At 41.6% G+C, this 15106-nt stretch overlaps 2 protein-coding genes across 3 annotated transcripts; one reads left to right on the top strand and one right to left on the bottom strand.

The window, feature by feature from the left end:
• Nucleotides 1–354: 354 nt before the first annotated feature.
• On the bottom strand, nucleotides 355–5062 carry sec61b (SEC61 translocon subunit beta). Its single transcript, XM_053888062.1, has 4 exons — nucleotides 4933–5062; nucleotides 4488–4585; nucleotides 1706–1810; nucleotides 355–1086 (listed from the first exon to the last, which is right to left on the bottom strand). The coding sequence occupies exons 1-4, from the start codon at nucleotides 4933–4935 to the stop codon at nucleotides 999–1001; spliced, it is 294 nt and encodes a 97-aa protein (XP_053744037.1). The 5' UTR covers nucleotides 4936–5062; the 3' UTR covers nucleotides 355–998.
• A 285-nt stretch (nucleotides 5063–5347) lies between these two features.
• alg2 (ALG2 alpha-1,3/1,6-mannosyltransferase) lies at nucleotides 5348–13284 on the top strand. Of its 2 annotated transcripts, none has more exons than XM_053887711.1 (5): nucleotides 5348–5496; nucleotides 6493–6664; nucleotides 6851–6988; nucleotides 7139–7306; nucleotides 10400–13284. In XM_053887711.1, exons 2-5 carry the CDS (start codon nucleotides 6494–6496, stop codon nucleotides 11135–11137), a joined length of 1215 nt encoding a protein of 404 aa, XP_053743686.1. In that variant the 5' UTR covers nucleotides 5348–5496; nucleotide 6493; the 3' UTR covers nucleotides 11138–13284. The 2 variants fall into 2 exon arrangements, with proteins under 2 accessions (XP_053743686.1, XP_053743687.1); XM_053887712.1 differs by having other exon boundaries at nucleotides 5379–5466.
• The last annotated feature ends 1822 nt before the right edge of the window (nucleotides 13285–15106 follow it).

The following is a 15106-nucleotide window of genomic DNA, read 5'->3' on the forward strand; positions in this document are numbered from 1 at the left end:
ATGGTGGTAAGGAAGAAACTTGAAAATGAAGTTTTTGTGAGTCTGCCTAATATGATTCTGTATTTAGGCCACAGATTTTTATTGCTGCACTTCCCTACTTGCTTGTCAGACTGGGCAACATCTGGACAGTAGGTTGGGAATCTGTGTTATTGTAATCATTAAGCGCTCCATTTGAAAATACATACATTCAAAATGAAAAAATCAGGAAAGAAAAATCAAGAGGATGTCAAGAGGACATCGCTGTGGACACAGAGAAAAACTCGCAGACAACTTGTTCCACATCTTCCGCAAGACAACCGAGTAGTTTGGGTTCAGAAAACAGTCTGCAGCGCCCCTAGCAGGAGAAGTAGCAGTAGGTTTTGCCATTTTAGTAAGTGAGGCCAGTTCACGGTAATTTGGCAAATATATTCGTCAGAAATAAAACCAAATTAAAATAACATACATCAGGTGTAATTCTTACAATGCTCCTTAATTTGATCTATTTTAATATATGCTCAATGGTACAGTATACTACCGCAGACTATTGCGATGGATGCCCTGGGTTCTTTGGATTAATCCATCTAGACATTTGGTTATTTCTTGTGCTTGATGTTTACTTGACAATAAATACAATAAGTGAAAGCAGACAATGATCTCCTCGATGGATGTGGGTTTTCTCAAATTGCTGAAAAGAAAATACACCAATTAAACTTTTATTGTACAATGTTAAATGACATTTTGTACAAATACAAAAAATACATTTCAGCGTTTAGAGAAATTGAATGTGAGGACTGAGTGAGTCTTCATTTCAGGAAAGAAAACAAGCAGCTGATGGAAAAAAGTGAACACATATCCGTGGTAGGGCAAGCATGTTTGTCACCCATGTCAACAAGTTGGACTTCCACAGTATATGGACTGAAAAAAATAAAAATAAAAAAAAGGTAAAAATCCTTTCGCCTCTGTCTTGTGACTTCATGATGATATTGTTTGGTCCAATATTAAGTAGAGGGCAGAGGTCTCTAAGAGCGCGTGTACTTTCCCCAAATATGAAGCATGAAGACGGAAGCGATGAAGAGCAGGCTCATCACCAGCACTGGCACAGGACCACTGTAGGAAGAGAGTAACACAAGAGTCAATAAATATTAATATTAAAAATAAAATAAACAAATCATGGCTATCTTCAACAAAAAAGTCTCAGCCATGGAATTTATTGATGGGGATAAGGAGGGGCTTTCAACAGGGAGGGCGGGACTGTGCGCGTGGGTTGGGTAGAGGGGGACGCTTTACCAAGTAGCAGCATTGCCATGCCAACCAGCTCCTCCAAGCACCCCACACTTTCCCCCTGTCAAGAGCTGTAATTGAGATGACCTTTCAGAGTGGATCTTTTAATGAAGCTTTGAGGCCGCATCTAACACGGGAGCAAACACGTACTCGATACACAACAGAACGCGGTACACACTCATTCGACTGGAGAGACACTCAATAACCGGCCAAGCATCATTGATCAGCATGGGCGGCACATGGACGATGAATTCTGGAGTAATGGGGGTGTTGCAGACTAAAGTTTCGGAGCCCAACTTTTCCAAATGAGCTAATAAAAACAGTGCCACGCCACGGAAGCAGGTCTCCTACTTTCCTGTAGTTATACCTTCCCCAATTATACCTCGTAAACACACTTAATGAGCCTGTGTGCATCTAGTTGCGTGTCTAACTGCTTTGAGCTTACACTTTAAGTCCTGGTGAGTCCTCAGTGTAGAAGCGCCACATTCCCCCGGTACCAGCTGACCCCGTCGCTCTGCCACCACTGCGGGTTCCACTGCTAGTGGCTTTCCTGCAAAATAAATGCATTCATTTCAAGAACAATATTGTTACCCTGACAAAATATACAAAGTGAATTAGGTGAGATGACAATTTGTTAAAATGTTTTAAGATACCAGGCCAACAAAAAAAATCGCAGCGTCCTATATTATTGCCTCAGATTTTGACTTGGATGTTCCTGAGTAGTTGTTTGATGGATCCATATGAGATTCATTAAATGGCATATACAGTATGACACTTTTAACCTTTCAACATCTGAATAAGAACAGTCGTCCTTTCAATTATCCATTTTAAATTCAGTTTGGCATCACAAACATCAAGTGCTTCACAAACATAATGCAATGTTTACGCCTTGGTCCTGCCAGCATGAGTGAAATAACTTAAGAAGTGACGTTAAATAGTGATTATATAAGTCACATCTGAGTATTCAGTGACAAATTTGGGGAAAAAGACAGCAGCACCAAAAAGTAGCCCAGAAGACCCCTGCATGTGAAAGCATTATTGTGGCAACAGCTACTGAGATCATCTCCGTTAATGTTTTTAATTTGACTCAGATGTTTGTTTTTATAAAAAGTTATAAGTTACTAAGTAAGCAAGTAAATAGATATTTAGAGCTTGTTTTTTTTACAAAGCAAGTTGTTGACGTGTTTGGAGGGGAATGGGCTGGGGGCATGGCTTTGGTCACCCTGTTTCAAAATCCTAGCTAAAAGCCTGATATATGCATTTTACAAAATCCTTTTAGCTCCCACTTTTTAATGCGAAGAGTCATACACCTCTGTGATAAACACAATGGCTTAAAGAGGAACTACTTCTAATAGAGTCAGATTTCTTTAACACTAGTTTCAAGGTCTCAGCATTTCATTTTCAATCTGGGAGGAGGTATCGTTCGATCTATGAGTGAGTGAATATTTCTGGAACTCGGCTGTGCGAGTTCAACAAAACGCACAAACCAGTTGGAGCTTTTTGCTTTATCGCAGCCAGAAAACAGCGTTGCACCACAGCTCCAATGCACTTACTCTGAACCTCTTTAGTTAAACAAGAAGACAGTTCCAGATGGTCGCCACATACAGAGTGCTTGTGCATGTGAACACAAGTGAGTCGGGTTTTGGGCGCGGACTTGATCCCGACTGGAGAGCTGCACCTCGTCTTGGGAAAATCTCAGTGGGTGGTGAGTATCTTGCCTTTAACTTTAGACTATGTGTAAAGCGCGACTCCACACAAACATGATAAAGGGTCTGATCGCCGTTTAGGTGGACAACATCGTTCAGCTGTCTGGGACTTGCGATGTGTTCGGGTTTTTGATAACTCACGTGTTTTCACCATCATTATGCTGATAAACACCTGATTTTATTGACAGACAGATTTGCTTGAATGAATAATACTGTACTCTATAGTAACTGCTGTGATGTGGCTGCAACGCAGCTGTCTGCATGAGGAGGACTGCAAGGAAGAAAGACGCTGATCTTTCCCAAGTTACTGAAGATTACCAGAATATTCATTGATATTTCTGACGTTGGGATCAGTGGTGAAAGGATTCAAATGTTCTTGATCATCAGGAATCTCTCTCACTGTGTTCAACGTGTTGTGGAAGCAGCATGGATCAACCAAGACGCTCTGTATTACGCAGCTTGTTTCTGCCATTTCCTTATAAAATAAACATGACAAGACTCTTTCATGTTTAGTTTTGGCTGGGAAACACCACATTCTGTTACAGCTGTGGCGGAGCTCATCGTCATCAGCTGATATCTAAGGTGAGGACGACTCGTAGTGCTAAAAAGTGACAGAGAAATAAGGTGATCAAGCCGATAGTGGTAAATAGATTGTCATTGTCATGACGACTTCCTTGAGATGTGCTTCGTCGTGGGTCACAAAACAGCTATTGGCTGAGCGCTGCCAGCTGTGGAGAAAAAAAAAAAGGACATCGCCTGAGGCGCAGAGGTGCCAGGCTGCACAGCAGGGGGGCAAATCGGACTCAAGCCACCCGAGATGGTACCCGCAGTGTGAAAAGCCCCATAGACTCAAAGCAAGAAGACAGTGAAAAGCACAACCTCGATGTGCCTCTAACTTGACGAAGACCGTCTGCACCACAGAGCTAGATTCAAAACAAAAGTTTGCTTCGTTGTCTACGAGTCGGCTGAAATCTAAATGCAGAACCAAATAAATGCGCTCCAAGATGTGAACAGAGAAGGAATAATTGTTGAAGCTGACATAAAGAATGCTAAAAGGTTAGTCTGGTAATTACCCAAAATAGAATACAATAATGCAAAAGTGGTCAATTAAAGTTTGCTTTTTCATTTGATCCTTTCAGTAAGCCATTTAGTTTTTGCTCACTCAAATCCTGTTAAAATGACAGCGCGAAAGAAAGCTTTTTATTTTTTCTAAGCGCCATTAACATGTTGGCTATAATCTGTTCATTGGCCGAAATGGATTTATTTTTCGTGTCGGACTAAGACTGACTAGAAACTTGCAAGTTAGTCTCAAAAATAAATGTGAGGCTGTGATAAAACAGTATTTAAAATTAACCATTAATGATGATGCATGCACAAAAGCACTTTGGCTGAGATGCTTTTGGTGTTTGGTGTCAGGGTTTTTTCAATGAACAAAGTGTGGAGGGGCCTGGTAGAAAAACACAGCTAGAGAATGGCAAATGATAAGACAATCACATTATGATCAATCAGTGGAACCTTTACCTCTGTCTGACTGTGGAGCCAGCAGCCCGGGGAGCCACTGTCTTGCTTGGGGATCTGCTGGAGGCCCCAACATTAGTTGCACTTGCTGCTGGACCAGGCTGCAAGACAATGTTCAGTTAACCACATTGCTGCAGCTGCTGTTGACTAGGTGATAAAGAATTCAAGCCTGTATTATGCAAAGCAACAAGGAGAAGTTCTCTGCAGTTAATATTGGGAACACGTTTTCAAATGAAAGAACACTTACAATCTAAAGCTGGTGTTACAATAAAACACCCACGTATGAGTAATGTCAAAATCTTCTTTGAATTCAATTTGGACACAACTTAAACGATACTTAAACGGAAGGGAGACACGTCAACAAATGAGATGCTAACATTGATACCCTCGCCAACAATGTAAGTTTGTCTATCAGATCACATTCAGAGGAAGTCAGTAAAAACCTTACCATTTTTATTTAGTGTCCTGATGCGAGTTGAGTCCCTGTACCAGTTTCAGTTTGTCCACGTCAACTAACAGCAGACAGCAGTGGCAGAAGGAATTGTACAAAGCTGACGCTAGTCTAAAAAGGACACGACTGCAGAACGCAAGCCCAGCGCAAGTCACCGAGGCTACGCCTGCCCGCCCACCGCCTTTGACATTAATTTTTATGAAACACAGATGAAAATGAAAACTGAAAACATTTTTAGAATTTACATGTTTTTTTCTTTTAAATTATTTGTCATTAGTAAACAAAACTTTAACTATGTATACATAAATTATAATAAGGCATATTAACAGGCACCCGCATGTCTCACCGTGACGTGTCCACTGTGGGTTCGCGTGATGAAACTGGCGCCATTGTGGCTTTTGACCGAAGCAATACCATGTTAACTATTACGCGAGAGTGGAGCCAAAATGGCGTACGTACGCTAGAGTTTCTTGACAGAATATATACGCAGCGCCTGACAGGACTCAGCTACAATAATCACGAGTTTACAAAGTAGGTGCTCAAATTTCGACTCATACGAAGGTAAATATCGAATGTGGGATTGTTATTCGTTTTCTGCTTGAGAGCGTAATGTACGCAATGTATTGCTAGAAGTGTTGACTTATCGCAGCTGATTTAATGTCACCTGTAATAGACCACTGCATTCTGTCATTTGATATAACTTTTAGAATGTCATTAAATTGCCCCCTCTGTAATATATAAGGAGGAGCTTGGGAACTACGACAGTGACGCAAGTATTCTCCGTGTTATTGTGTTCAGATATTTGTACACATGCCATCGTTGAATAGTCAGGAAAGACCTTTGTACTTCAACAAGTAATTACTGAAGCCCACTATAACTGTTTTCTATATGCTTATGCACACTTACAGTTACTAAAAAAAACATAGCAGTAACATTCATTGAAAGAAAGTGAAACGAAAGGTGAAAGAGAAGGGTTGTCACCAGTGGTGGTCCAACACGAAAAAAATAGAACTAAATAAATAAACAAAACATTTTTTTGCATATATTTGTTTTTATTAAAACAGGTACACAATACACATGGAAACAAATACAAAGCTGAATTACACGTCTAAATTACAGTATTTTCGAAATTGTTCAACAGAAACTAAAATGTGCCCTTTCTGCCTTTGTTGATGCAAATTGAAGAGTTTATACCGATGACAGCAAGGCTGGAGATCCATTCCTGAGACATGGAAGATAGGGATGCACCATCCATACACCCATCTCCCTGCTCTCCACGGGGCTGTTTGCTGCACGCACTGGGGAGCGGGAAGAGCAGAGGGAGCAGGCTTTGATATCGAGATATATCCGATGCATATTATGGGAGAGACATTCAAAATGCACACATGGAGAAGCAGATGGCCAAATAAACACATGTATATTAAATTGTGTCAATTGTGTTTTTGGTTATTATGTTGTCATTTCATTGTTGTGTAAAGATGCTCCTGTAAAATTGATACACTTTTGAGAATCGCATCTCGGCTTTTCTTGTCTGTAAACCTTTCTCCATCTTTCCAGGATGGTGCGGGTGGTGTTTCTGCACCCAGATCTGGGTATAGGAGGAGCAGAGAGGCTGGTAGTTGATGCAGCAGTGGCTCTCAAGTCACGAGGATGTGATGTTCAAATCTGGACAGCTCACTATGACCCTACACATTGTTTCTCTGAGACGCTCGAGACAGACCTTCCTGTGGTGCGTAAACAGTCATGCAGGCATTATTACTATCGTGGGTTGCTATAGAGATCTTCATTGTCTAAACCACGTTCACAGTCTGATTATTGTGAAAAACTCACATCATACTTTACTCAGTTATTTATTTTCTAGAAATAATTTTATTTATTGCTTTATTTTGTAACTGAGTTGATTTTTCTCCCACAGGTGTGTGTTGGTGACTGGCTTCCCAGAAGTGTTTTTGGCTATCTTTATGCCCTGTGTGCTTATCTTAGAATGATCTATGTGGCCTTCTACTTGGTCTTCCTCAGTGGAGTGTGCTATGATGTAGTCATCTGTGATCAGGTGAGTGTGTGAGGGGTCAGTTAATCTCAGTACATGTGTTGTGGAATCCTCTGTTTTACCAACATATAACTTGTGTTTTATTAAAGAGTTTGTGATATTGGCATATTAAAAATGTATTTGTAAGTTGGGTGTATATTTTCTTCACTCCAGGTGTCAGCATGTATCCCAGTTTTGAGGCTGTCTCGTCACAGGAAGAAAGTGTTGTTTTACTGTCACTTCCCTGATAAACTGCTCACTCAGAGGAAATCAACCCTCAAGAAAGTGTACCGTGCTCCCATAGATCTGCTGGAGGAGCGAACTACTGGCATGGCTGATATGGTATGTGGCTTGTTATCTATTTGTGTTATAAGCAGTATAAACCAACGATTTGTCAACCTTTTTATACATGGTATTAAAGGTTGTTAAATAGGTCAGTATGGGAAAGTTGGCATGCAGCAATTGAAAATTATTAGCTGTGACCAAAAACCAAAAAATAAACCAATATGAAAACATTGAAAGAACGGTCATATGCCATTTATTAGTATCATCGCATTTGTACTCCAGTGGAGGAATTACTGCATATTGACATTTGTAAGAAGACTTTTGTGTTTTGTGTGCTGTCATTGAAGTAGGCCTTGGTGATATGGCCTAAAAATGATTTACAATTTGTTTAATTAGATTTTTTTTATTCTCTTATCACTTATTTCAGAACCAAATACTGTTTTGTTTAATTAAAAAAAACACAAATATAAACTTAATAGAAATGAACTTGAATTTAGGATGGAATGTAAACATACTGAATCATACAATACATTAACAACAGCCAAACATTTCAAACAGTCCTTTAAAAATCACTAAAACTGGTTATTTAAGCTGTTTGATTTTGATATCGACATTGATATCTACTCCTTTAAGTTTCACCCAACACATCGGCTTGTATTGAAATCAAGATCTTCATGTGCTTCTGATGTAATAAGCTGTGATTTCACATATCAAGCATTTTTATCATTTTTTGTGAGATCCTTTATGGAAGTCACTCCTTTGATTATAAAAGTTCTCTACTCTAGCACTTTTTCTGCAACCCAGCATTCAGTGACACAAAAAATGTTGTGTGTGATCGATTGTTGTGATGCACTATTCCACATCCAACAATCATTTGTTTTCAGAACAAGCGACTGTCATTGCTGTTGTGAGTCAGAACGCCAGATGAGCATGTGCTCCTCGGAGGTTCTGACGCTGAAAACAATGTCAACGCGTTATACAGAGCGCATGTTTCACTAAACAATTTATCGCGTCAGTCAGCTGTCCACGTTGAACATTGACACGTGCGATAGATTACAATTGACTTAATTCCCCATTTAACATGAGTATATTACTTGCTGTATACTATATATATCACCATATGTGGCTATATGCACATCCCTCACTGACAAAAGGAGCGCCATCCCTTGGTTAAGCCTAACCTGTTGGGGTTAGATTTAACCAAGGGATGAATCCATCCTTCTACGCAACGTGCTACCCTTGAATTAAAACCCCAATGCTGACTTTTGCTTCTGCATAGGACGCAAAAGTCCACTTGCATAGTAAGAATATTTCCGCCATGGGAGTGAGGATGTGTTGGTGATCATCTGACTAAAAACAAGGCAATGCAGATGCATGAAGTTGCATTTAAACTTAAAAAATATTTAGATAAGGCACACTGTAAAATAAAACAATATTCAAAACAAAATGTTTTGTTGTTTGACTCAAATTGTCAAGCCTATAATATACGTATAATCAGCCAGCTCCGTCCGTGATTCTGTGATCTCGGAAATCATAGTGCCCTATTCGCTGTGAGTTGTGCGCTGTGAATGTAAAGTATTCATTCGAGTTGCCCCTGATGTGCATGGACAGGCACGTGAAAATTCAGCTCCAAAACTGTTCGCACTTTCTTGCCATTAATCGCGTTTACCTGAAATTTGTAGGGAAGGAGGTCAAAGGACTCCAGGAATTAAAATGATGTGACTTTCTATCTGTCTTGTTTTGAGGCGGCAGCCGGGTTGAAATGGGGGGCACACTAGTATTCACCACGGTTTCATGTCAATATCTCACAAGAGCAGAAACTAACGTTCACAACATCCTTGATTGCTGCTAGTTGGAGATGTTCACTTCCAACTTATCAGAGGTTTTCAGAACAAGTGCTTAAGCGCTGTGTCTCGTGCTCATTTTTTGAATGTGGCTGATAAACCAAGCGCTCTTTGTGTCATGTGACATCCTCCTATTGGCGCTGCCATGTTTAGTTGAGGCTATATGATGACGTTGACCATCAAAAGTATTTACTGCAGATTTGTCATCATTTTAAAACTTTTTATTTTTCTACTTCCCGGCGCAGCAGCACCAAAACTGGCGCTGCACTGTCAGCTGAGCAATCCCTCACTAGTTTAGCCAGAAAGACAAAGCCAGTGGAGGATTGACCTTTGAACTGTACGACTCCATCAGGTGTCACCGTTTCCGATAACGGACAGCAGATCGGCAACGTGACTGAAATTATGATGACACTTTTCCATCTTTCTTGGCTGTCTCCCAGAAAGCCATCACATCACAACCATAACGTTAGACGACAACAGCACTGCTGCACATTTGGCTACCACTTATTAGAAATATACGTGGTCTTCAGCTACTCTTCTGTTATAATGAGCAGCAAAGCATCATAGGAGAACCTAAGTGTTTGCAGCATCCATGCATGTCAAACAAAGCATTGCTTGCTGGGCTGGACGATTGTGGCAAAAATGATCATCGATATTATTTTGATTCATATCATAATCTCCATTATTCAACGATTTTATGTTTTGCAGTCATTGAAGTTTCAAACTTGATTGAACATTGATCTACAATAAAACAATGTGTAAAATGTAAACAATAATTTAACAGTTATATTTAACCTTCATCATGTGGGTTAAATGTTTCTCTCTAGAAACTCCAGTCTGTAAGGTCTGGGTTTAGAGAACAATGGAGACAAGAAAATATTTCGCGTTGAGCTGGCACTTGATTGGGATGCAGATATTTTTCTCACATTCCAAGGTTTTTTTTTTTGTCATTTTCATGAGATCATGAGAGAAGTTAAATGATAAAACTCTTCCTGTGTCTCTGCAGCGTGATGAATGACAAGGAGCGCTTGGTTTCATCTCCCCTGTCTCAGGTCGAGCGCGAGCGATTGTTCTTATGCGTTTATCCATTTCCAAATAACCATTGGTTTTCGAAGCATCTCCAACAAGCAGCTATCACTGCTGTTGTGACTCAGAACGCTGGCTAAGCATCTGCTCCTTGGAGGTTCTGATGCTGAATACCATGCCGCCGATGGAATACCAAGTCGTTTTAAAAACTACCATCAACCCTTCACATAAGTTGATCTGAATTAGCTCTTGGGATTAATCCTTCTCTGCTTTCTCTTAGATTCTGGTAAACAGCCGATTCACTGCTGGCGTCTTCAGGGAGAACTTTCATAGCCTCAGTGAAGTCCAGACCGATGTCCTCTATCCTTCTCTCAACACATCCACCTTTGACCAGCCAATGGAAATTCAGAGCCTGGAAGGTCTTCTCCCTGAGGGGACATCCTGTCTGTTTCTTTCTCTAAACAGATATGAGCGAAAGAAAAATTTGGAACTGGCGTTGACCGCGCTGGCCGCCTTGCGGAGCTGCCTTCCCGTGAATCATTGTGCGGGAATCCACCTGGTGGTGGCGGGAGGCTATGATGAACGCGTGACTGAGAACGTTCAGCACTACACGGAGCTGAAGGCGCTGGCAGAGCAGCTTCAGCTGGAGGACTGTGTCACTTTTCTTCGTTCCCCTTCTGATTCCATGAAAGTGGCACTGCTGCGGGGAAGTGCTGCCGTCCTCTACACCCCCAGTAGAGAGCATTTTGGGATTGTGCCTGTAGAGGCCATGTACTGCTGCTGCCCTGTTATCGCGGTGAACTCTGGGGGGCCCCTGGAGAGTGTTGTAGATGGAGAGACAGGCTTTCTGTGTGAGCCCACAGCACAAGCTTTCTCTCAGGCCATGGAGAAGCTGGTAATGGACCCTGTCCTCCGCAGGAAAATGGGACAAGCAGGAAGAAAGCGAGTGCAAGATAAGTTCTCTCTTCAGGCCTTTTCTGACCAGCTGCATGGCTACATTCTCCAACTGAGCAAGTGACGAAAAGACTCAGAAGACCCCGAGAAATTGTGGTCCAGATCATTTGTCTAAAGAAAAGTGAGTCAGAGTCCATGTAGAGACAGTGGGCGAGCAGGGACGTGGGGAGTATTACGAGAACTTAAGGGGACAATTAATCAGGGTTCCCGGGAGAGTTTCAGAGAGGGAGAACAAGGTGGAATATCTGGACCAATTAAGAAAGAATAACGACTTTACCTGCCTTATCTCTGAAGAAATGCCTGGCCTGCACTTTGTTTGTGTGTGTGTGAGATTGTAAATGTGAAGCAGCACGGCAACCAAGAGCCCTGCAGAAGAGGAGACAAACAGCCGTCTTCGTTTCCTTTCGGTGTTCAGAGTAAAAATGTGGTCTGGCACCACAGGCACAGATCGATAAGCAAGATGCTTAAGCTACTTCCTGTTCACTCATAGCTTTGTTCCCATCCCCTGATTCAGAAGCCGCTGGCCTGTCTGTGACTCCTGCTGCTGCACGGAGGTTATTAGGAGGTGATGGCGAGTGTTTGGCTTCATTAGGGGTCTGGCTGATGGGCAGTGTGTCTGTGTCTGGGTCATTATCAATGAGGATAGCAGAAGGTCATTGTGTCTGCTACTGTACACAAGCACTCATATCGACATTCCTGAAGTCCTAATAAACAAGAGGACACATACTTGCCTGACTCCTCCTGGCTCTTCTTTGTTTGCAAGTATTTTTGGCCTTTAATAGTTTTGATAAACACTTTTTCAGGTCGCTGGGAGTCAGAGAAATATTATGTTTATTCTATGGAAAGCAATTGGATTTTTCTAGAGATGTTGTGCCAGTCAGTTTCCACATCCACTACCAACAATGTCCAGCATTTTAATAAATGCACCTCTTCAAATACTGTCCCATGCTTCTCAATCTGATTCCATAAGTTTCTGTTGCTGCTACTACGCTCATCCTTTCCAGGAGGTCAGTGGCCTGGTCTTCATTAGTACGGGCCTGTGCACAGACAGACGCAGACGTCGAAGCAGCAGTTTGTTATCCCCAGTTAGTGCACTGGTAGTGGTCAGTGTTGTGAAGACCGTGTGAGACCAGAGCATGCAGAGTCCAAGATAAAGGGAACACACATCTGTTAATCTTATAGACATGTATTTCTTGCTGCAAAACAAACAGTAGTCCTTATTTCATAATAAATCAAACCTGTTATGCTGTCATTGAAACAATAGTTTGCTCTCTAATCAGTTGGGACTTGGTCTCTATATGTTCTGGTCTTTGCCATAACACTAGTTGCTTCTGAAGCAGAAGCAAACAATGAGTGAGTGTGTGTTTTGGAGAACGTTGAGGTGCTATCTTACCAGCCTGTCTCATCTTGGTTTATGCTCTGCCATCTCTTTGGCATACGATGCAGCAGAGCTCTACTGTAGCTCTGTCCTCGGTTCTCCGGGGAATTGCTTGTCATTCTCCATCTGGCCAAACTCCAGTTACCTCCAGTACCTGACCGACCCAACAGGTCTGGTCTAGAGAGGAGTGACCCACTGCATCCTGAGGCAGTCTGGCTCCCTCCCTCGAAACAGCTGGTGGATGTCCAAGCAAGGGCTCCCTGCTGGGACAGTCAACCCGGAGGCAAAGCAAGTACCTCCCCAGATCCCTTTCCAGAGATTGCCTTATGCCCAGGACATGGAGAACTCTCTGGCCCCCTTTCAATAGTAAAGGAGCAAGAAAGGATGACAGCGGAAAATAAGACCATCTGCAGCAACATGTGAAGGTTATCCACTGAGTCAGACTGAGCAGCAGAGCACCCACTGTATGGTCCAAGAAACTGCGGGAGAACACTCTACAAACCTCCATAAGAATAAAGGTAATTGAACCTCCAGTGGAGAATCTTACATGGTGCTATCACTTCCAATGCTTTTATGGCAGAGATTAATCCTGCTGTTCTTAATCATTGCCCTTTTACCACAAACAAGAGGCTGTTTACCATGCTTTGACAGGCATCTTCTTCTCTCTTCAGACATGTTTTTGGTTTCATTCATGTCAGTTTTACTGAGCGATTTTTTATCATGGGAGTGGGGTACAACAGGATGGAGAAGAAGGGACGTCAGGTGGCCAAGACAGTGTGGAATGTTTTCAATGGTTTTTATTTCAACATACTGTGCTATATTGAGGATGCCCACCTGCATTTTGCATGCTTTTCAAACTTGTGATTTTATTGTGACTTGCTTTTTAAATAATACTTCATGAAAACTGTAAATAAAGTGTGTTTGAAAAAGTCTTTCTCGCTATGTTTTTACACTAACTTGTGTCTTATACAGTAAGTCTCATGCATTTATGGCCGGATTACTCAATCAATACATCAAACATCTGAGTCAATTTCTGACTGAATCTCAGATAATATATTTCAGCCGTCACATCCTACAATTTTTACCTTCAGCATCGACCTGCGGTGACTTCACTCAAATGAAGACATCTTTCCCAAAAGGTCTAATTAGTGGGCCTTGCCTTGGTTTGATTTGAAGCGGATATAGGGGTTTAGCATTCGGAAAATCATTGCTCTGTGTCTGTGGATTTCTTTTCAATATACTTCAAATATCATCTCGGCTTCAGATACGCAACTCATTTTTAAGTTGCATCACTGTGCGAGGTCAGTCGTTGCAGTGGGCGGTGGGAGGGTTCCCCCTCTCTGGCAACATGCAGCCGCTTTGAAATATCATTTATACTTGATAGTTGTTGGAATGTATATGTAAACTAATGCTCTCATAATTCAATTACACTAAAACAATATATGTAAACAATAAAATATAATCAGAGCTCCTTTTACTGCCTTCTCATTGGTACATCTCAAAGATACAAAATTGTAACCCTCCTGGTTGAACTTGTGCTGTTGAGGTCGCATGTAAAACAAATGAACGAATAGATCTGTTGTTCTACGGTGTCACTGATATCTGCATGATTTAAATTTGTGAAGTATGGTGGATAGTTTCAAACACTGACAAAGTGCTGTTCCAGTAGAGGAGGCTCATTGTCGGGATGCTTGCCTGGTGATGTCCAACTATGCTCCAAGACACAGAAAACTCACCAGAGAACTTATCAAACACCTTGTTTTTCCCATCTGGCAGAGTTTAAGGGATGGGATGACTTTACAGACCAAAATAAGCTGGATGGATTGAATGATGAAAATAAAATAACTGTGCATCTGAAGTGTGGAAAGCAGCTGCTCAGTGTTCCCCATGAAGTCCTGCAGAATCGGTGTCCCTCCCCCGCCTCTAAAGCCCTGTGGTGGGCTTCTGTTTGAGCTCATGTTGAGTCTGAGGAGCAGCGATAACCGGCACCCAGGTGCCACCGGCACACGCTCTTTAATTAATTAATGAGACCGCAGGGTTGGTCGTCTAATGCCAAGCAGGCGGGGGGGAGGGAGGGGTGGGGCCAGGGCTGGAAAATGTTTAGCTGTGTGTTTTCAGGCGAAATGGAGGTGTATCTGGGATTATGGGAGTATATCCATTTTGTTGGCAGTTTGGGAGCTGGTCGGTGTCGTGTTAAATATGTAGAGAATATTTTTGCTCCGACTTTTAATCACACATGGTGATTTGGAGTTAATCATGAGCTAAAAGATGATGATGATGATGATGATGATAGAGCTCATGCATCAATCTCAGGTCCTGCGCGGTAAGCAGAGCGGAGACTCATTAACCTGGAAATTGTTACCCGACCTAAAAATGGGAACAAAGATCAAGACATGTGGGTGGTTACGGAGGCGCAAGCATAATAAACTAGGCTTTATGGAGAAAAATAAAAAGAAATATATTTTTTAAAGTGTTTCTAATAATTTAATGCAATATATTATTCACTGGATTTAAACTGTTTCTGTACACATATAGGGAAATGTGGTTATATTATATTACATTGCAATTGACTGACAGGTTCATGAATGAATGAGAAATCACATTCATTCAATCAGAGACATATGAATTCAATTCATTTTTCAGCCAAAATGTGGT

The sequence above is a fragment of the Synchiropus splendidus genome, chromosome 15 (assembly GCF_027744825.2).
Source record: "Synchiropus splendidus isolate RoL2022-P1 chromosome 15, RoL_Sspl_1.0, whole genome shotgun sequence".
NCBI lineage: Eukaryota > Metazoa > Chordata > Actinopteri > Syngnathiformes > Callionymidae > Synchiropus > Synchiropus splendidus.